The sequence below is a fragment of the Thalassophryne amazonica genome, chromosome 1 (assembly GCF_902500255.1).
Source record: "Thalassophryne amazonica chromosome 1, fThaAma1.1, whole genome shotgun sequence".
NCBI lineage: Eukaryota > Metazoa > Chordata > Actinopteri > Batrachoidiformes > Batrachoididae > Thalassophryne > Thalassophryne amazonica.
Window position 1 is genome coordinate 120,022,510 of NC_047103.1, and position 23,595 is coordinate 120,046,104.

General features: G+C 40.9%; 1 protein-coding gene across 1 annotated transcript in view; it reads right to left on the reverse strand.

Moving 5' to 3' along the window:
• The window catches only part of si:ch211-132g1.7 (prostaglandin F2 receptor negative regulator), a 317,262-nt gene that overhangs the window by 17,073 nt on the left and 276,594 nt on the right, over positions 1-23,595 (reverse strand). The window contains exon 12 of the mRNA XM_034173857.1: positions 13,390-13,576. Within this exon, the coding sequence (XP_034029748.1) occupies positions 13,390-13,576 (187 nt within the window). The remainder of the gene's footprint in view (positions 1-13,389; positions 13,577-23,595) is intronic.

Genomic DNA, 23,595 nt, shown 5'->3' on the forward strand with positions numbered 1-23,595 from the left:
TAGGCTCCCGTGGATGTGCACCGGGTTTAGTTCTAGCGTTGTATTGTTGCATGAAAAGTGTCACATTTATTTTCTTGAAACCCTTCACCACAGCGCCAGGACTTTTCGCGACCAGTGCGCACAGGACCGAGGCAGATGGTCTGATCCATCCTGTACTGACTGGCGATGTGTAATGTGGAGATGCTTCTGCGCAGGCTGCAGAACACCACATCGTTTCAGCATGACTTAGCAGATGTTGGTGAATTATTCAAAGCGCTTGGGTGATATTGGCTCAGTAATAATAAAAATGCCAGTGCTGCTGCTGCTGATGGTGGTGACAGAACAGACTTTTCCCATCCCCGAATAGCCTGCGACTCAAGAGTGCAAAAGGGACGAAAGAGGAACAAAATGAAATCGAAGCTAATGCTTATCTCCAAGCTTTAAATGAAATGCACCTGGAGCAGTGTGTGTCTGCATCACTGCTTTTCAGGACTCGGCACATGCTGGAGACCCTGAACCCTCGCACTGTGCATAAACACGGTGACAATTTTGGATGAAATATTCACCGTGCAAGCAGTTGCTGAGTGTCTCGTGCTGTCCCATCCTCACCATGGGTTTGTCAAAGCGCGCAGTTGAACAAAAAATGACTGTCGCATGGTGATGTGATCCCAAAAGTGAGACTTAAGGCCATTTAAACAGGTGCTCTTTGCTGTGAAGTTCTGTTAAGTGTGCACGATATTATATTGTTGTATACGTGCAGACGAGGATGATTTGGGCAGATGATGGAACAATCACAGGAATTTTCGCTGCGCCCACAGTTCTTGTGCTGATTCACAGATTACACACGAATCCAACCAGCTTTTATGCATTTGGAATACCAGAAACAGTCTATTCAGATAATGGAGCGCATTTTGTTAATACAATAGTGCAATACGTAGGAGAAGCGCTACAGGTCAATCTCAAAAATCATTGTGCTTATCATCCACAAAGCGCCGGATTAGTGGAAAGGATGAATGGAACAGTAAAAAACAGACTTAGAAAGACAATGGAGGAGACAGGCAGACCATGGACACATTGTGTAGATTTGGTAAAAATGTATATAAACATAACTAGTACCATGGGGTTGACACCGTATGAAACATTGTTTGGCAGAAAATATCGAATGCCATATTATGGGCAAATTTGGGATGTACCTGAGGAAGCCAATTTGGCGGATTACATGAGAAAAATGTTAGAAGGACAACGAGGGAGAGTTCCAAACACTGATGATCCCATTTCTCCACAGGAGGACCCTAAAGTGGTACCTGGAGACTGGGTGTTGATAAGAAGCATCAAGAGAAAACACTGGCATTCACCTAAATGGGAAGGGCCCCATCAAGTACTACTCACAACACCCACAGCCTTGAAAATTGGGGAAAGAAGTACATGGATTCATTTGACTCACTGTAAGAAAGTCATTTCTGCAGACACAGACAAACAGTAAGAACAGTAGGACAAGACTAGTAATAGTGTGTCAGCTTGGTGTTAAGATCCAGATTAGACACGAAAGCTAGCAGAAGACATTAAGAAGCCACTGTTCTGAACATAGGTGTGCTGTAGTGTGCAGAAATGGCGAAAGAAAAAAAACAAAAGAACGAGGGTCTCTGGACCCCATGGACAGTCCTTGTTATGCTACTTTTCTTTTTCGGATTGGGCTTATTATTAAAAGCCATAAGCACGGGACATGATAATAAGGATCACCTCCGCAGATTGCAGAGACCAAAAAGAAGTAATGAAGACCCCAGTCCGATAATAAATGCCACAGTACATAGCTGTGATAGGAACAATGCGTACAGATTTGGTATACAAGCCTGCATTCCTAGAAAAGCTTCTGTGGTTATCTCTGTACCATATAGTGCTCTTACCCATGGAATATGGGATGGTGGGGATGGTGACAGAGGGACTAATTACGGAAATAGTTTCTCATGGTATATGACCAATGATCAACAAGATAAGAGATGGGAAACGTTGGTAGCCGATGAATGGAGTAGATGGACACCAAGATGGGCACAAACCGAGTGGGCTAAGTACCAGAGTCAAATTCTCAAAATGTATCAAACAGATGATAAGCTGTCTATAGTGGTGAATACCACAGAAAAAGGAACCATATTCCCACCTGATATAGAGGGAGACTGTTGGTTGTTCCTCCTTTGGGTATACAAACAAGGAAAAGATCCATATTTCCATTTTTTCCTCTGTGAAACATTTAGAGTACAGCAACCAATATTGACAGAATTAAGTACGTCAAAGGGGGTGTCCATACAAGCAAAGGGGGTGTCCATACAAGCAAAGGGGGTGCCCATACAAGCAAAGGGGATGTCCGTACAAGGCACAAAAGACATGAAGGCAGATGACTGGTTCCTAGTAACTACAGGAATTAGTGGACAAAATAACAATTGGCTTTTAATGGCAGAACAAGCAGGACTAGCAGCAAAGAAGGACTGTGTTGTATGTATGGGACCCAGACCTATATTACAGGTAATACCGGCAGCATTACCCAAAGACTGTCTGCTGACGGTTATGACACAGACATACATTGCAGCAAACAACTATTGTTCTAAGTGGGACAAGATCTATCCACTGACCAAATTGACTAAGATCAAACCTTTATTTTCAAGCAAAGTTGGGCATGCTAACCATACATGTGTACACTTGACAGGGACAAGTAAGACTTTGGGTAGCTTAAGCCACACTGCCTGGTGTAAGAATGTGGTCCATAGTACTCCCACATTCAAACCTGTCGGTAGGAGTGATGTATGGTGGTGGTGTGGTGATAACAGAATCTTTGACAGACTGCCACGAAATGTGTCAGGTTATTGTGCATTAATATCATTATTGTTACCAGTTAAAGCCATACCCATGACCCCTGAAGACGTTACGACATATGCAGCCTCTCTTATTCCTGAAGATTGGCAGAAAGGCATAGCCAGACATAGAGTAAAAAGAGAGTGGAAAGGAGTAGGAAATCCAACATATATTGATGCAATAGGAGTCCCCAGAGGAGTGCCTGACGAGTATAAACTGGTTGATCAAATAGCAGCTGGATTCGAATCTTCCATCTGTTGGTGGTGTTCAATTAATAAAAACGTGGACAGAATAAACTACATCCACTACAATGTACAGAAATTAGGAAATTGGACTGAGGAAGGATTTAAGGCTGTCCATTCACAGTTAGAAGCCACGTCCCTTATGGCCTTCCAGAATCGTATTGCTCTGGATATGTTGTTGGCGGAGAAAGGAGGTGTTTGTGCCATGTTCGGAGAACAATGTTGCACATTCATTCCCAACAACACGGCTGCAGACGGCAGTCTCACTCAAGCCATTGACGGGCTGAGGACGTTGAACAGGAAGATGAAAGAGCACAGTGGAGTAAACACCGAAGGCTGGGATTGGTGGCTGGAAGGGATGGGAAGATGGAGGTCTTTGATTTCTTCACTATTAGTGTCTATAGCAGTATTTGCTGCAATTCTAACATTGTGTGGATGTTGTTGTATTCCATGTCTCCGAGGCCTTGTAAATAGAATGATAACCACAGCAATAAGTCCAGGACCAGGAGGGGGACCAGCATCATATCCACTCCTGGGGCAAGACGACACCGAGGAGGACGATGACTCCCATGACCTGTACCCAGACCAATGGAAGTATGATGACCCAGACACCGATGATGGTGACAATGATGACATCACCTCTGGGGTGTAAGCCTATAGAACATACCATGATGAACCTCTTAGTGAAAATCTCAAAAAGAAGTGCTAAGCTAGGTGATAACTACTACTGTACGTTTAACAGGTGATAAACAGGAGGGGAATGTTAAGATTTATATCTATTTATCATGTTAAAATTTGTACCTTTTGTCTTCTTTCTGATGAGAACGGTGTGTGCTGTTTGCACTAACCCTGAGAATGTACGTGTTATTCAACCTTGTTTTAGCATGCTGGGGTCAATCTGAACTGGGAATGAAGAGCTGGATTGTACTTATTATTATTATTATACAACTTGTTTCGTAGCGCTAACGGACTGGGAGTGAAGCATGACGGGGTCAGGCTGAACTGGGAGTAAAAGAACTGAAGGTTGTTTTGAGTGTGACGTGATGCTAGTGTGAAGACCAGGACACTCCAGGCCAGATGCACAACAGGTGATAACTGCAACAGACGAACGAGATGTGCTGACCTCCGACGATAAGAGTAAAAGAAAGAAATGTTTTTCCTTACAGCTGCGCTTATTGACGTATGTGTTTATGTTACGGGAAGAAACTTGTCTCGCTGTGTCCCCCCCCCTTAGGACAAGTTTATGCATGTAATGAGGGCTTACTCTAATATAAAAGAGCGGGCGCACAGGCCAGACTTTAGTGTAGCCTTGGTGTACAGCGCCTGGCCGGCACTCCGCGCGTGATTAATTGACTTTCTGTCTCACTGGTGTTTCTTGACTCTGTTTGTCTTATCAAAGGTTTTAAGAATGTTGGAGGAGAAAATACCCAAACAGGCGGCTGAATACACACATGAATGTCCACTGTTGCTGGAACTTTTTTCCACACTTGATGGCTCAAAGTCATCGCTTCTGTAAACTGCTGCCTGGTTTGCACAAACCGGGGTGCAGTTCACTCAGAGATCAGAGCAGATGACACAAAATATTATTATGTCATTTCGGCTGTCAGCTCACGGAAACAAGCTGATTGCGCTTCTGCAAAGCCCTCCCGTTGCGAACAAATACGCAGTGATCAAGGATCACTTCCTCAAAAGTTTTGAACTGTCAGACGCTGAAAGGGGCAGCAGGCTCTTCTGTCTGCAGAGGCTGGGGTACAGCAAGCACTTCAGAGCTCATGTACAGAATACTGCAGCTCCGGCTGGACTTTTTGTGCAGCAGCTCTCTCCTCTGGTGCACACAGCACTGGCCAACACCATGATCACAGGCTGCCGTGCGATGGTGGAGAGGCCGACAAATTCTTCCTGGACGGTCAGCACCATGGCCTGACCAAGGCAGCACTCGCCACATCATACACAGCGGCAGAAGCCCCACACCGCAGACACCAGCACCACCTTGGAGATGCAGTTCCTCCACAAAAGCGCTCATAAAACCAGCTTTTGTACTGTGTTCAGCTGGTTGAACGAAGTCAAACTAAATGCAAACATTACAAAAACTAAGCAAACAGTCGAGAACTACAGCAAAATGAAATACGGACGAATTGAGATTTTCGGTGACATTCCTTCAAATTTTTCAACAGTTTAAAAATCCTGACGAAGCGCTAGCTGTATGAACTAAGTTGCACTAAAGGTAAAATATGCCAATGAAAGTCAACGAAATTCCAGATTTCTTGTTTCGTTTGGGCTTCATTGCCCTTCCTTAAGTGCCATGTGACCGGGCCATAAGGTGGATGCTGTATACATTTGTGGTGATTTGAATAGTAGAATTGCAGACTTGAGGGATTATGTTCATAAAGATGATATTCCTAAAAGGGCTGCACTCAATACAGTTGTAAATAAACATGGGCAAACATTTCTTGAATTCCTGAAGGATTCTAAATGTTGTGTGCTTAACAGGAGGTTAAACCCAGATAATGATAATTTTACATCTATCTCTGATCTAAAAAAACTGTTTGGACTTTGGTGTTTATACTCCCTCTGATCTGGTATTAAGAGTAGGTGACGGAGCTGCTAAATTGTTGGATGAGCACAGTAAAATGCCTGATCACTCGGTGCTTTGTCTTTGGTTCTAGGCATGGTAATCAATTTCCCACAAGGCCGTGTAGTCGGACTCCCAGTGGAATGGGAAATTACTGCAGAGTAGGCCTGGAATAGATACTTCCCAGTTAATTTCTTGTCTGATGAAATGTGCCGGAGGGCTCTCATTGAGATTATATATCAATCTAAAAATGGCAGTGGAACTCTGGACAGTACAGATCAGTGTTAATATTCAACTCTGAGTTTTTACACCAGGATATAGATAAATGTGCAGTTAGAAATACGAGGTCTGTTAGAAAAGTATCGGACCTTATTTTTTTCAAAAACCTGATGGGTTTGAATCAAGTGTGCTTGCATGAGCCAACCTTGACCCTTCATGCGCATGCGTGAATTTTTTCACGCCTGTCCATTGCGTCAGTTGCTGGCAAGCAGTGTTTGTGTGGGGTCGTGTGTTGTGCTCTTGGCAGTTTTTCATTGTAAGGAAAATGACGGAACGACTGGAGCAGTACTGCATTAAATTTTGCCAGAAACTGAGCGAAAGCCAGGTGGAAACCATTTGGAAGATTCAGACGGCTTTCGGTGACGATGCTATGGGTATCACACAGATTAAGGAGTGGTACAACTGGTTTAAAGACAGCCGCACAATGGTGGAGTGCGAGCCACGCTCCGGGCGGCCATCAACATGCTGAAATGACCAGGTAATTTCCAAAGTGAACGCTGTGGTGATGTGGGACTGTCATGTGACTATCCGAGAAATTGCAGAAGAGGTAGACATCTGCACATTTTCGGCACATTCCATTGTGAAGATTTGGCCATGAAAAGAGTGGCGGCGAAATTTGTGCTGAAGCTAACAGTGGAGCAGAAGCAGCTTCGTGTTGAAGCTTCACAAGACATGCTGGACTCCGAAAAATGATGCCCTCCTCTTCCGCAATTTCTCAGATAGTCACACGACTGAAAAGCCACCGAAAGCCATCTGAATCTTCTGAATGGTTTCCACCTGGCTGTGGCCCAGTTTCTGGCAAAATTTGATGCAGTAGCGCTGCTCCAGTTGTCAAAAAAAGTAACCGTTACTGACTGCCACAATTTTTTTCCTGATTTCTTATAGTGTTTCTTAAAGCCAGAAAGTTGCCATTTGAAATGACTTTAGTTTTGTGTCATGTCTGTGATCTGCTTTTTTTCTACAAAATTAAACAACTGAATGAACATCCTCCGAGGCCGGTGATTCCATCATTATTGCCAGGGGTTGTATATAAATATAATAAACAAATTATTAACCTTGCTTGCTCGGTTAATAATCCTTTAATATTAAATGTGTTTCGTGAATTAAACGGACACTTAATAGAACAAATTATTAACCAAAAACACTGTACACAAATCTACACTATTTTAATGTTGCTGTGGGATAATGTGAAACAAGGACCCATCAAATTTAATCTATTATTGAAGATATTATTATTACTGTGTTTATACAGTTGAACAATCAAACATAATAGATATTTTAGGAATTGTTTATTTATTGTACCGCAACCCAGACCCAGATAAGTGGCTGAAAATGAATGAATGATATTTATTGCACTTCATTAGGCCACAACTGCCATCAAATAATTCTAAAATTACGTTGTACTTCAGATGTACATTCTTGCCTTTTTTCTCAGGGAGTGGAAAGTAATGTCTCTAGTTCGAGTTGAAAAATGCTAAAGCTGCCTGTCTCTCTGTTGTTTGTGTATGAACATCCACCCACCTTTGCCTCTGGTTGGCTTACTGTGGAATTTAACTCGTCCTTAGCCAATCGCCATCATTTATGCAGTTGTCTGGGCCCTCTATCCTCCTTCACCAAGGAAAAGAAAAACCTTTGCTGCTCAGCTGAGATTCTGCAGATGAAAATGGCTTCAAACTATAATGTGCTGCATTGTACTGTCAGTAATGATAACGACGTTGTAACAATGGAAACGGTAATTAGTTACATTACCGTTACTGAAAAAAACCCCCATTAATAACAGTTTCTTTTAACGGGTTCTTCCCATCAGTGTGGAAGTCAAAATGAGCTAAATATTAATCTTTGTCTACATTTCTGTACAGTGCACATTCAGCTCCAGATAAACTAATCCCTGTGTAATTTAGAGGGACTCTGGAATCAGCTTTTGCTGATTTAGGTATAGGTATAATTATTGACTTGTCCCAAACAGAAGGTATGATCCCAGTATTGAAACAGATTTGACAAAGAGAATGGAACACAGTCTGCAAATAAGGATATTTAAGCACCTCATTAGTAAGTTCCTCCACTCTGAGTGCTTTTCTAGGCCTAGCCCTATCAATAGCCTCCTGAACCTCCTCCAAGGTGATTATATTATTGAGAGACTGACAGTGATCTTTGGACATATTACACATTCCGTTTTCCAGATCACACTTTAACTTACAAATATCCTGTAAAAATTGCTCATCAAACATAGGACTACAGAAAGCATACAGGCTAATGTGGTCATTTCCCTTCTTTTTAGTATCTGACCAAATTCAAATGAGGAATTCCCATTTTCTAAGATAATTTCCATTGGTATAATCTTACTCTTATAAGGCCCCAATTTATTTATATCTCTCCAGAATAAATGTAGGTTATTAAAATTGGCTTTTTCTATTTGTAAAGCTTGTCCCCTTATGAAATGTCTCTTAAAGAACTTAAGATTTTTACCAAAAATCTATTGGCATTGTTTAAACCCCTCATGAAAAATCCTTCTCCTGCTCATATCCTTACACCTTAGAAACATTTTTTCTGCTTCTCACAAATTATGCCACAATTCATTAAGTTCATTATTCCAATAAGGCTGTTTAGTTCGGTAGCTCTTCTGAGTATTTTTACGAGGTCTGTTAGAAAAGTATCGGACCTTATTTTTTTTTTTCCAAAACCTGATGGATTTGAATCACGTGTGCTTGCGTGAGCCAACCTTGAACCTTCGTGCATATGCGTGAATAAATAAGGTCCGATACGTTTCTAATAGACCTCATATTTCTAACTGCACATTTATCTATATCCTGGTGTAAAAACTCAGAGTTGAATATTAACACTGATCTGTATTGTCCAGAGTTCCACTGCCATTTTTAGATTGATATATAATCTCAATGAGAGCCCTCCGGCACATTTCATCAGACAAGAAATTAACTGGGAGGTATCTATTCCAGGCCTACTCTGCAGTACTTTCCCATTCCACTGGGAGTCCGACTACACGGCCTTGTGGGAAATTGACTGCCTAGAACCAAAGACAAAGCACCGAGTGATCAGGCATTTTACTGTGCTCATCCAACAATTTAGCAGCTCCGTCACCTACTCTTAATACCAGATCAGAGGGAGTATAAACACCAAAGTCCAAACAGTTTTTTAGATCACAGATAGATGTAAAATTATCATTACCTGGGTTTAACCTCCTGTTAAGCACACAACATTTAGAATCCTTCAGGAATTCAAGAAATGTTTGCCCATGTTTATTTTCAACTGTATCGAGTGCAGCCCTTTTAGGAATATCATCTTTATCAACATAATCCCTCAAGTCTGCAATTCTACTATTCAAATCACCACAAATGTACACAGCATCCACCTTATGGCCTGGTCACATGGCACTTAAGGAAGGGCAATGAAGCCCAAACGAAACAAGAAATCTGGAATTTCGTTGACTTTCATTGGCATATTTTACCTTTAGTGCAACTTAGTTCATACAGCTAGCGCTTCGTCAGGATTTTTAAACTGTTGAAAAATTTGAAGGAATGTCACCGAAAACCTCAATTCGTCCGTATTTCATTTTGCTGTAGTTCTCGACTGTTTGCTTAGTTTTTGTAATGTTTGCATTTAGTTTGACTTCGTTCAACCAGCTGAACACAGTACAAAAGCTGGTTTTGTGAGCGCTTTTGTGGAGGAGCTGCAGCTCCAAGGTGGTGCTGGTGTGTGCAGTGTGAGGCTTCTGCCGCTGTGTATGATGTGGCGAGTGCTGCCACCGTCATGCCATGGTGCTGACCATCCAGGAAGAATTTGGAATGGTTTGATTGTAGCAAATTGTCACTTTACTATGGCAAAACAACATGTATCATGTTCGGTAATAAGCCCAGGAACTCATGTAGAAATTTACGAGTACGCAATGTTGAAATTGAACTTGTAAATTAAACTAAATTTCTGGGGGTCTTTATTGACAATAATTTAAGTTGGAAAACACATATAAATTATGTTAAATCTAAAATGTCAGAGATCATTGCCATTTTGTACAGTAGTGTTCAGAATAATAGTAGTGCTATGTGACTAAAAAGATTAATCCAGGTTTTGAGTATATTTCTTATTGTTACATGGGAAACAAGGTACCAGTAGATTCAGTAGATTCTCACAAATCCAACAAGACCAAGCATTCATGATATGCACACTCTTAAGGCTATGAAATTGGGCTATTAGTGAAAAAAGTAGAAAAGGGGGTGTTCACAATAATAGTAGTGTGGCATTCCGTCAGTGAGTTCGTCAGTTTTGTGGAACAAACAGGTGTGAATCAGGTGTCCCCTATTTAAGGATGAAGCCAGCACCTGCTGAACATGCTTTTCTCTTTGAAAGCCTGAGGAAAATGGGACATTCAAGACATTGTTCAGAAGAACAGCGTAGTTTGATTAATAAGTTGATTGGAGAGGGGAAAACGTATACACAGGTGCAAAAAATTATAGGCTGCTCATCTACAATGATCGCCAAAATTTTAAAATGGACAAAAAAACCAGAGACGCGTGGAAGAAAACGGAAAATAACCATCAAAATGGATAGAAGAATAACGAGAATGGCAAAGGCTCACCCATTAATCAGCTCCAGGATGATCAAAGACAGTCTGGAGTTACCTATAAGTGCTGTGACAGTTAGAAGACGCCTGTGTGAACCTAATTTATTTGCAAGAATCCCCGCAAAGTTCCTCTGTTAAATAAAAGACGTGCAGAAGAGGTTATAATTTGCCAAAGAACACATCAACTGGCCTAAAGAGAAATAGAGGAATATTTTGTGGACTGATGAGAGTAAAACTGTTCTTTTTGGGCCCAAGGGCCGCAGACAGTTTGTGAGACGACCCCCAAACTCTGAATTCAAGCCACAGTTCACAGTGAAGACAGTGAAGCATGGTGGTGCAAGCATCATGATATGCGCATGTTTCTCCTACTAAGGTGTTGGGCCTATATATCGCATACCAGATATCATGGATCAGTTTGGATATGTCAAAATACTTGACGAGGACATGTTGCCTTAAGCTGAAGAGGACATGCCCTTGAAATGGGTGTTTCAACAAGACAATGACCCCAAGCACACTAGTAAACCAGCAAAATCTTGGTTCCAAACCAACAAAATTAATCATCAACATCATCATCAATTTTATTTATATAGCGCCAAATCACAACAAACGGTTGCCCCAAGGCGCTTTATATTGTAAGGCAAGGACATACAATAATTACGTAAAACCCCCAACGGTCAGAACGACCCCCTGTGAGCAAGCACTTGGCGACAGTGGGAAGGAAAAACTCCCTTTTAACAGAAAGAAACCTCCAGCAGAACCAGGCTCAGGGAGGGGCAGTCTTCTGCTGGGACTGGTTGGGGCTGAGGGAGAGAACCAAGAAAAAGACATGCTGTGGAGGGGAGCAGAGATCAATCACTAATGATTAAATGCAGAGTGGTGCATACAGAGCAAAAAGAGAAAGAAACAGTGCCTGACAGATGTGAAGAAATCATGAAAAACTGTGGTTATACAACTAAATACTAGTTTAGTGATTCACAGGATTGCTAAAAAAAACAGTTTGAACATAATAGTTTTGAGTTTGTAGTGTCAACAGCAGATGCTACTATTATTGTGAACACCCCCTTTTCTACCTTTTTTTTTTTACTAATAGCCCAATTTCATAGCCTTAAGAGTGTGCATATTATGAATGCTTGGTCTTGTTGGATTTGTGAGAATCTACTGAATCTACTGGTACTTTGTTTCCCATGTAACACTAAGAAATATACTCAAAACCTGGATTAATCTTTTTACTCACATAGCACTACTATTATTCTGAACACTACTGTATAAAGCTTCCTCCCCCAACGCTCATTAGTTACTTTATATTATTCATTACTTGTTCCATACATGACCTACTGTATTGAAGTTTGGGGAACCACCTACAAAACTAACACAAATCCTATACATTTTACTTCAAAAGAAAGCTATAAGAATTATTAGTAGGAAAACTTATCGTGAGCCAACTAATCCTTTGTCTGTTTGCATATTTTGAAATTTTGGGACTTGATTGATTACATCATAACACAAATTATCTTCAAAGTGAAAAATAGACTTCTGCCACAACACATCCAGGACTGTTTATAATGAGGGACTCTGGTTATAATTTACAAGAAACATTATTATTTCAGAAATCAAAGATTCGAACTATCACAAAAAGTCATTGTACTTCTGTTAAAGGTGTAAATATTTGGAATAAGTGTCTGGAGAACATAAAATCACTCAGTAGTTTGGTTGCTTTTAAAAGGCTCTAGAAAAAGTACTGCTGCTTGCTTCAATCAATCAATGTATACTTTGTATTAGTTATGATGAGTATATATATATATATATATATATATATAATTTTTATTTTTGGTTAAAGGGGTAGGTGTTCACAAGCTTTTGCTTCTGCCTACACCCTTTCGGGCACCTGGGTGCACCGTGGGATTATTTTCTTTCTTTCTTTGTAAGTTTTTTGCTGTTCTGCCCTGTGTGTGCCGAATAAATTCATTCATTCATTTTTCCGATGCTGTTTAGATATTTGTGTAATACTGTATGGTCATGTCCGACTTGGTTTTTCTAATTGCGTTTTTAGCTTTCTGGTTTGTAACGAATGTGATACATGTTCCAGACCGATTGTCATAATAACTGGTCTAATCAGAGAAAATATCAGACCGGAAATCTGCCAATCATAATGCATGTGTTGTCGCAGCCTTATAATAATGGTTATTTCCACATTTCTTTTTATATGGCTCATCAGTTCCACTTACTGTTACTGTCTTAATTTAAAAAGAAGACAAAGAAATGTGCCTTGCCATGGTTAAAATCCAGTTTTATTTCTCCAGTGTAGACAACAAAGGATCTGAGAGTGGTGTCATATGGTAGAGCTCTTTATAAGGTGCAGAGAAATGACTCATTGAGCTGTGAATCACAGGACTATGTCTGGACATAATCTCAACAGACATGTTGGGACAAGTACTCAGCGGATACATCGAGTCAACACTAGGTGGCACAGTTTTCTACAACTGGAGCTCTACAGCTGAAATCATGTGACATCTTTGGAACAAATGATTCATATAGATCAGATTGGACAGTTATAAATCTAGTCTTTAAATGTGTGTGTTTCTGCGCTTATGCAAGCGTGTTTGTGTGTGTGCATACATGTGAAGAGTTTGAATGAACTTTTACCTGAGGCCATCAAATATGGCCATCGGCTATTGCAAAGACCACAAAATTCAGTCAAACAACTCAAAGCATTTGCTTCAAATCAGTGATGTATTAAGGACTCTTTTGCCCTGGCCACTTGGATCAGATTTGCCATGCCAATTACAACTGGGAGCACAAAATAATACCTCTCAGCTTCAAAGGGTACAACAACATCCTGTAGATATGAGTGGTAAAACATTTAGATCAAGCAAACCTTCATGCAATTACAGTATACTCACCTGTCCTGAGTGCCATGAATGTTCAACATGTAGGTGTGGGCATCTCTGCGTTCCACTGAAATGTCACTGGAGGAGTTACGAACTTCCTTTCTCACGACACCAAATCTGTCGATGCTGGCCAGTTGGGTCGCAGTGTCTCCTCCACGCAATCTTGTGAAAAACCAATGTACTTCATACACCAAGTCATCTAAGGAGACAGAGACCAAAAGAGGTGAAACAATGCTCCATCTGTTCACCTCTGATAATCAGCTACAACTGCCCTGGATTAAAGTTTGACTGATATATTTAGATGATCAACATGTTTATATTTCAACGTGGCATGCTCTATAGGAGCTCATAAATTTGCTTCTTGGCAGAAGCTCAATATTTAAAAAATGAAGTCATTCCATACCACAGGTCGTCACGTGAGATGCAAGTGCAGTAATAACATCTTTATTTCTGCATTCCTCCTCAAATTATGACGTAATCAAGATGAGGAAAAAAAATTTCTCTCAAACCTCTTTCGAAGATAAGACAGACAGCACACACACACAAACACGTACACACATATACTGTACGTAATTATGGCACATGTATCCTGTAATTGTCCATCATGACACATGCTGTAAATTTTGTTGTAGATACATTTAAGGGATCCAATCGTATTGCAAATATGTGGTCTCTGAGCAATTCATTGTCAACTCTGCTGAGCAAGTTGGCCATCAACATCAGTTTATTACACTGACAGTTTCACGTAGTATTAATTTACCAGCGATCCTGACACTAAGGTTCTTCAAAGATGTAAAGGGCACTGGTATCGATAGTTTCAACCAACAGTGAATTTTGGCTGCTTGCTTCAGCATGTTGATGACTTTCACTATTGATCCAATATGAAGACATTATAAATAATGCCTTAAAAGTAGGGGAAAAAAAGGTTGAAAATGGACTGCTGCTGTGTGTTTAGAGTGACATTAATGGAATTAAGCTGCCAACATACAGTGAGGAAAATAAGTATTTGTGTGTGTGTGTGTGTATATATATATATATATATATATATATATATATATACACATATATAGTGAGGAAAATAAGTATTTGAACACCCTGCGGTTTTGCAAGTTCTCCCACTTAGAAATCACGGAGGGGTCTGAAATTTTCATCTTAGGTGCACGTCCACTGTGAGAGACATAATCTAAAAAAAAAAAATCCGGAAATCACAATGTATGATTTAAGAATTTATTTGTATGTTAGTGCTGCAAATAAGTATTTGATCCTCTACCAACCAGCAAGAATTCTGGCTCACACTGACCTGTTCATTTGTCTTTAAGAAGCCCTCTTATTCTGCACTCTTTACCTGTATTAATTGCACCTGTTTGAACTTACCTGTTACCTGTATAAGAGACACCTGTTCACACAATCAATCACACTCCAACCTGTCCACCATAGACAAGACCAAAGAGCTGTCTAAGGACACCAGGGGCAAAACTGTATACCTGCACAAGGCTGGGATGGACTACAGGACAACAGGCAAGCAGCTTGGTAGAAGACAACTGTTAGGATTATTTATTAGAAAGTGGAAGAAACACAAGATGACTGTCAATCTCCCTCAGTCTGGGATTCCATGCAAGATCTCACTTTGTGGGGTAAGGATGATTCTGAGAAAGCTCAGAACTACACAGGAGGACCTGGTCAATGACCTGAAGAGAGCTGGGACCACAGTCACAAAGATTACATTAGTAACATGATGCTGTCATGGTTTAAAATCCTGCAGGGCAGCAACGTCCCCCTGCTCAAGCCAGCACATGTCCAGGCCCATTTGAAGTTCACCAGTGATGATCTGGATGATCTAGAGGAGGCATGAGAGAAGGTCATGTGGTCAGATGAGACCAAAATAGAGCTTTTTGGAATCAACTCCACTTACCACGTTTAGAGGATGAGAACAACCCCAAGAAAACCATCCCAACCGTGAAGCATGGGGTGGAAACATCATACTCTGGGGGTGCTCTTCTGCAAAGGGGACAGGACGACTGCACCGTATTGAAGGGAAGATGGATGGGGTCATGTATTGCGAGATTTTGGCAAACAACCTCCTTCCCTCAGTAAGAGCACTGAAGATGGGTCATGGCTGGGTCTTCCAGCATTAACAATGACCCCAAACACACAGCCAGAGCAGCTAAGGAGGGGCTCTGTAAGTAGCATTTCAAGGTCCTGGAGTGGCCTGGCCAGTCTCCAAACCGGAACTCAATAGAAAATCTTAGAAAATCTTTGGAGGGAGCTGAAACTCCAAGCCTGAAAGATTTGGGGAAGATCTGTATGGAGGAATGGACCAAAATCCCTGCTGCAGTGTGTGAAAACTTGGTCAAGAACTACAGGAAACGTTTGACCTCTGTAATTGCAAACAAAGGCTACTGTACCAAATATTAACATTGATTTTCACAGGTGTTCAAATACTTATTTGCAGCAGTAACATACAAATAAATTCTTAAAAAAAATCATACATTGTGATTTTCGGAATTTTTTTTATTTTATGTCTCTCACAGAGAACATGCACCTAAGATGAAAATTTCAGACAATCCATGATTTCTAAGTGGGAGAACATGCAAAATCGCAGGGTGTTCAAATACTTATTTTCCTCACTGTACTTCTTTGAATTGATTCACTAAAGGATGCATAAAATGGAAAACACACAAAACTTCATTTTGGTTCTTTATTTATTAATGCCATTGGTCAGCTATAACATAAAACATGGAAAAAAAGTTAAGCACTGTAAATACTTTCTGGATGCACTGTATATGTGTATATATATATATCCTTCAAGTACAGTTCATTCATTCCTTTTCTATACCCACTGCCTCCAGCTAAGAGTCACTGGGGGCTGGAGCATAACCCAACAGCCATGGAGCAAGAGGCAGGGCACACAGGGCACAGCTTGGACAGGATGCCAATCTATTGTAGGGCCATATACAGCCAGACAAACTCATTCACACTCGCACACACTCGATGCACCTAACCTGCACATGTTTGGAAATGGGAGGAAGTACATGCAGGGAACCCACACAAACATGGGGAGAACAGGCAAACGTCACACAGAAAGGACCAGGCAGGAAGTAATCCCACCACCTTCATGCTGTGAGGCAACAGTGCTAACCACTAAGTCACCACGCCACCCCTGAAGCAGTTAGTTTCATAAAAATTTTGACATTCACCTCTCTCAGCATACTAGTATTAAAAGCAAACACTGAACATCAATTTTTAGCACAGACTGATAGCTTTAACTTGATGGTCATCTTCATTATCATCAACCCATATTATCCCTCAACTGGACAAAGAAAGGCCTCTGTCAATCTATGCTAGTATATTCTTTTGTTATTGCTTGGCCCCTAGAAGATCAACAAAGCCAGACAAGCCTTTAGAGAGAGACTAGACAAAAATACCCTGGTGGCCCTTTAGGCTGGATTTGGAGTTGTGGATAACAACCCAACGCAATACATTCAACAGGTTATTATAGAAACTGACATGAATGCCAGTTGAGGAAAATCATCACAGCAGTATATATTAGCAGATGTCAGAATGTCTTTATGAATAAATACTGCCCATACAGCTTGAGTCATTTTGATATCCAGTTTGCCATATTTGCAGTCTTTGAAATAAAAATATCCACATACAGTTGTGGAGAAAGTGATGGGCACCCCTGATTTTCAATTATGTAACTGAGAATATCTCAAGAAGTTATTGTCAATCAGCTAAGGGTCTATACTGGATAATGGTTTCCCTGGCAGAGGCTGTACATCAGGTTGTTGAGTTTCAGCCCCTGGTGTGATTGTCCAGGCCGATGCAAGACTGGCTCGGTCCGCTATAGGTGTAATCTGTTGACGGAACCTCCTCTCTCCCCCACGGGGTGCAGTTTGCGCCAGAAGTTGACAGAGTCACTACGCCTCATTAAAGTCTTAGTTACCACAGGCTTCAGGCGATTCTGTCTGCACACGATGAAATTATCCCATGATCCACAAAGAAAAAAAAAGAAGTTAAAATTAAATTTACTCCATTTACCTCCGTGTGGAGTGGAGACGCTGCGGGACACCGTGTGTGCGTGCAATGCCGTGTTTATCAGTATTACGCATTCCACCTTTGGTGAAAAAAAAAAAAACATTTACGGTATGTATTTGTGTATGTTACTAGTACTTATTTAGCTAAAAGTAAAAAAAAAAAAAAATAGTGTGGAGAGTGAAAGGCTGTTTAGCTCAGTATCACACATCCATCCATTCATTTTCTTCCGCTTTATCCGGAAGAAAATGGATCACGTATCACACATTGTAGATGAAAACAGAAATAATGCAGAGAAGCTTCTTTTCATCAAAAGAATCTGCCAGTCACATTTCCAAAAAAGGTTTAGTCCTCACAGACATAAATAAAGTTAGTGATGTATGTGGTGATGGTGTGGTGTATATTTTGTAGTGCTGAAGTCCACAGGTTACATTTAAGTGTCTGGCAGTGTCATGTTTGTTAAGAAACACACGGTTAACATTAAAGGACAATTTGTTGTAGTCAAAAACTGAAGTTACGTGTTTTAAGTGAAATGTTTGTAAATAAAACAAAGCTAATGATACTGATCGCAGTTACAGTCAAAAGTAAGGAACAACTGATGAATAAAACATGTTTTCAAAGTCATCATAAAACTAATGGTATCTTTAAGTATTCATATCAGTACTCGGTATCAACAAGTACTCAAATGTATGTACTCGTACTTGTAGTCAGTCTGGAAAAAAGTGGTATAGGTGCATCCCTATCTACTGTAGAAGCATCTTACAGCTGCCTGCTGGTAGTTTCTGCCATTTTTCCACTGCTATGTATTCAAGGTCTTAAGGGTGTGGGAGACTTTTTGAAATGACAGATTTCTCTTTCAACAAATGTTTTGAAATGGATTCAGGTAAGGACACACTGCTGGCAATTCTCCCTATGTAAAATTGACCCAGAGTGCATTGCGTCATTGCCAGTTTATTTTTTCCTCCAGGCAGAGGATTTGTTTTACTCATTATAAGCAGCAAATTTGCCAGATTCAGCATTAAGGAACGTGATGTTCAATGACATCACGTTCAACAATGTCATGATAATAATAATAAATTTAATTTATAATGCAACTTTCATTAATAAAAATCTCAAAGTGCTACAGGAAAAAAATAAATAAAGCCAAGGAAAAATGAGAATAAAAACAAAAAATCTTAAGATAAAAACAGTCACCAGAATAGAATTAAATCAAAATCAAATAATAAAACAATAATAAAACAGAATAAAAAGACTAAGATGCAACAGATTCAAATTATTGAGACCTGTGAGAGGCCTGTCTAAATAGGAATGCCTTGAGACTTCTTTTTTTTTAAAAGCTTCCACAGTTTGTGGAGCCCTCTGATGGTCAGAGAAGGAGTTCCAAATATGAGGGGCAGTTGAACAGAGGGGCAGCTGAACAGAAGGCCCTATTTCCCATGGTGTGAAGCTTGATGCAAGGGAGACGGAGAAGATTAGTGTTGTATGAACAGAGTTAACGAGTCGATGTGTGGGGAGTGAGGTGGTCTTTGAGGTATGTGGGGGCATTGCCATGGATGCATTGGTGGGTGATGAGAGCAATCTTAAAATGGATTCTGTAGGTGATGGGGAGCCAGTGAAGGTTATGAAGTATAGGTATAATGTGTTCCTGTTTACGTATTACCATCAGAATTCTAGCTTCACTGTTTTGAATGTATTGGAGCATTTGAAAGTTTTTTTTTTCCCAGAGATCCCAAACGGTAGTCAAGCCTAGAGGAGACAAAGGCATGGATGCGTTTTTCAGCATCAATGATGACATCGTACTGCAGTGAATATAGTTTCAAGTTGCTGAAATGGTTCAGTTTTTGCTGCCCAAATATCCATGAGTGGAACTATAAAGAAGTGAAGTCTGTGTCACCTAAAGAAGTACCTAAGGAACAGCAGTAAGCACAGACAAACCAGTGACCCGGTGTCACTCCTGGCAATTACCCCTCAGAGAACACAGCCCCTGGACAGCAACCAAATCATTGATGCTTTTCCTCTTAACCACAACAACAGATGTACTGTGCTGTTATGAAGACATCAATAGTACAGGAAAGATTTTCTCTCTGCCTGCCGTTGGCATTTTTTCCCTGAGGCTATAGGCTACATGTGTAGGTCTGTAGATATTTGTATTGAACAGTAGCCTAGGTTTGTGTGTGTGATTTTGGTTATTCCTTATGTCATTAGTGACCTTCGCAGATTAGAATATCGCTATGTGTACGCATGCCTGTGAATGTGGCAGAGGTGTAGCAGAAAGCCGTTGTGACACACACCCATAGCACCCTCATAAAAATGTCAAGCTCCCCCATAGCACCTGCAGAAAAAAAATCTCTGGAGCCGCCACTAACGTGCCATCAACGGACCAATGGCTCACAACGACAGAGGAGATATTCTTAATGGAAAAATTAACGCACAGATTTAGACTATGGTAACCATAAATGGACAAAAAAAAAAAAAAGAAAAAAAAAAGAAAAAATGGACATTGTTTAAACAAAAAAAATAAAAATAATACTGTTACCAAGACATATGTATGTTGATGTTGATTTGTACAATTGTGTGATAAAGTTTCTTAAAATTATAAATTAAAAAAAGAGAATCATTTATGTTTTATATGTTGGTGACTGTCAATATAGCCCATGGTGCTGACCATAGACTGTGGCACTTATTGCTGTCACCTCTTATGCATTGTTGGGCACAGGGACTGTGTTAGACAAGGATGCACAGGACTTTCTACTTATATTTCTATAACACAGAAATACATGTATTCAATTTTTCAAGTACCGTGTATACAGAAAGTATTCACAGCACATCACTTTTCCCACATGGTTAGTGACAGCCTTATTCCAACATGGAGCAAATAAAATTTTCCCTAAAAATTCTACTCTCAACACCGCATAATGACAACATGAAACAATTTTTTTTAATGTTTGCAAATTTATTAAAAATATAAAACTAAGAAATCACATGTACATAAGTATTTGCACCCTTTGCTCAATACTTGTTGTTGTTGTTGTTGATGCAACTTTGGCAGCAACTACAGCCTCAGGTCTTCTTGAATATGATACCACAAGCTTAGTGCACCTACCTTTGGGCAGTTTTGCACATTCCTTTTTGCAGCACCTCTCAAGTTCCGTCAGGGTGGATGGAGAGTGTCGGTGCACAGCCATTTTCAGATCTCACCAGAGATGTTCAATTAGATTCAGGTCTGGGCTCTGACTGGGCCATTCAAGGACATTCACAGAGTTGTCCTGAAGCCACTCCTTTGATATCTTGGCTGTGTGGTTAGGGTCATTGTCCTGCTGAAAGACTAACAATTGTCACAGTCTGAAGTCAAGAGTGCTCTGGAGCAGGTTTTCATCCAGGATGTCTCTGTACATTGCTGCATTCGTCTTTCCTAGTCTCCCAGTTCCTGTCGCTGAAAAACATCCCCACAGCATGATGCTGTCACCACCATGCTTCACTGTCAGGATGGTGCCTGGTTTCCACCAAATATGACACCTGGCATTCACGCCAAAGAGTTCAATCTTTGCCTCATCAGATCAAAGAATTTTGTTTCTCATAGTCTGCGAGTCCTTCAGATGCCTTTTTGTAAACTCCAGGTGGGCTGCCATGTGCCTTTTACTAAGGAGTAGCTTCCGTCTGGCCACTCTACCATGCAGGCCTGACTGCTGGATTGCTGCAGAGATGGTTGTCCTTCTGGAAGGTTCTACTCTCTCCACAGAGGAATGCTGGAACTCTGATAGAGTGACCATCTGGTTTTTGGTCACTTCCCTGACAAAGACCCTTCTCCCCCATCGCTCAGTTTAGACGGGCAGCCAGCTCTAGGAAGAGTCCTGGAGGGTCCAAACGTCTCCCATTTACAGAAGATGGAGGCCACTGAGCTCATTAGGACCTTCAAAGCAGCAGAAATATTTCTTTACCCTTCCACAGATTTGTGCCTCAAGACAATCCTGTCTCAGAGGTCTACAGACAATATATTTGACTTCATGCTTGGTTTGTGCTCTGACATGCACTGTCAACTGTGGGACCTTATATGTAGACAGGTGTGTGCTTTTCCAAATCAGGTCCAATCAGTTGAATTTACCCCAGGTGGACAGCAATTAAGCTGTAGAAACATCTCAAGGATGATCAGTGGAAATAGGATGAACCTGAGCTGAATTGAGCTTCATGGCAAAGGTTGTGAATACTTATGTATGTGTGATTTCTTAGTTTATTATTATTATTATTATTATTATATTTATTTTTAACAAATTTGCAAAATCTCAAATAACTTTTTCAGATTATCAGTGACTACGTTTACATGCCGTTAATATTTGGGTTAAGGTCAATATTTCGGTTTCTGAATCATTAGGAATAACCCGTGTACATGCTTAAGCAGACAGAGTTACTCCTGTATACATGGTCATTGGTATCATTTGGAATATCCCCATCTAAACAGTGATGCACGTCTTCCACCGGTGCTAGATTTGATCCGGCATTCGTGCAAATCCTGCTTCGTGTAAAACCCCTCACTACACACTTTATACACTTTTCTCAAACAGGCATTAACATGGTCTCACTTTTCTCTCCTGTGTAAACACTCTCTTTTTTCTTCTGGGCGAGAAGATTATAAATAGACACGCGCAGAACACAATGCGCATGCTCACTGCCTCCGGGGTACGGATGCAGGACCCGCAAAGAATCCAAGTCATGGCCACAGAGCTCTGCGGCTGCGGTATACCGAAACCCTGCCACGCTGTGGATTTTTTCCGCAAGAAATTTATCCTTGCGGGCTGCCTCCGCATCAAAACAGTGAGCATAGTCTCTGGACCTGTTGCCACAGTTGGCGCAGCTCCGCACAGCAGAGAGGGGGCGGTTTGAGTGGCCCGCTGCAGTGTTTACCAAGCCCGCAGACTCAGAAAGCGCATCGGAGGCAGAGCAATCGCGGTGACTGGTGCCGCGACTGGCCCGCCTGATAAGGATGCAGAACACAATGCTCTTCTACCTCTGCTTCTGTGGTGTCCGGTGGGTTGCGCGCGCCGCATACAAGTAGTTGCCATACTCAAAAGACCAAGATTCCTTGTGGATAGGACATGCGCAGAACACAAAATAATGTTCCTTTCTATGGGGATATCCCGATGCGCGTTTATATGACCTCATATTCGGGTTAGAAAAGGAGTAACACAGGGGTCTTATTCAGGTTTTTAAAAACCGGAATATGAGCATATTCGGGTTTTTGCGGGAGTTTACATGGCCGTGCGCAACCGGGTTATTGCTAATATTCCGGTTATGAAAGGGTTATTGGCTGCAAGTAAACATAGTCATTATGTGCTATTGTGTGTAGAATTTTGAAAAAAAAAAAAGAAATTCATCCATCTTGGAATAAGGCTGTAATATAAAATGTGGAAAAAGTGAAGCACTGTGAATACTTTCCGGATGCCCACTACATAAAAATGATGCATTGCCTTCCCAAAGGTTTCAACTGTCCATCTAACATTATCGCAAAAGCACTCTGTTTCAATTTCATTCAATTTATTTTCATTTATATAGCACCAAATCACAACAGAGTTGCCTCAAGGTGCTTTACACAAGTAAGGTCTAACCTTACTAACCCCCAGAGCAGCAGTGGTAAGGAAAAACTCCCTCTGAGGAAGAAATCTCAAGCAGACCAGACTCAAAGGGCTGACCCTCTGCTTGGGCCATGCTACAGACAAATTACAGAACAATTCACAAAACAAATATTCAGGAAATGCTGTTGGTGCACAGGACAGGAGGGTTTTCAGCACAAATACCACACCCATCTCTGGATGGAGCAGCACCTTAAACGGAGAGAAAAAACAGAATCAGGCATCAGAAAGACAAGAAATACAGTATAATCTGTCAGCATTAAACAACAAGAAAAACAGGACACTAAGGTGATTGCTGGCCACTAGCCCAAAGTTTCACTAAAAGACCCAGAATTTAGGTAAAGTTGAGGCCGCGGCACACTCCGTTTCCTAATAAAATTAATTAAAAGAATAAAAAGCGCAGAGCTATACTATGCCAGTATGCTAGGCATACGAGAGGGAAAATAAGTGCGTCTTAAGTCTGGACTTGAAAGTCTCCACAGAATCTGACTGTTTTACTGACGCGGGGAGGGGCATGATAAGAGACAGCTCTATGACCCACAGACTTCTTATTCACCCT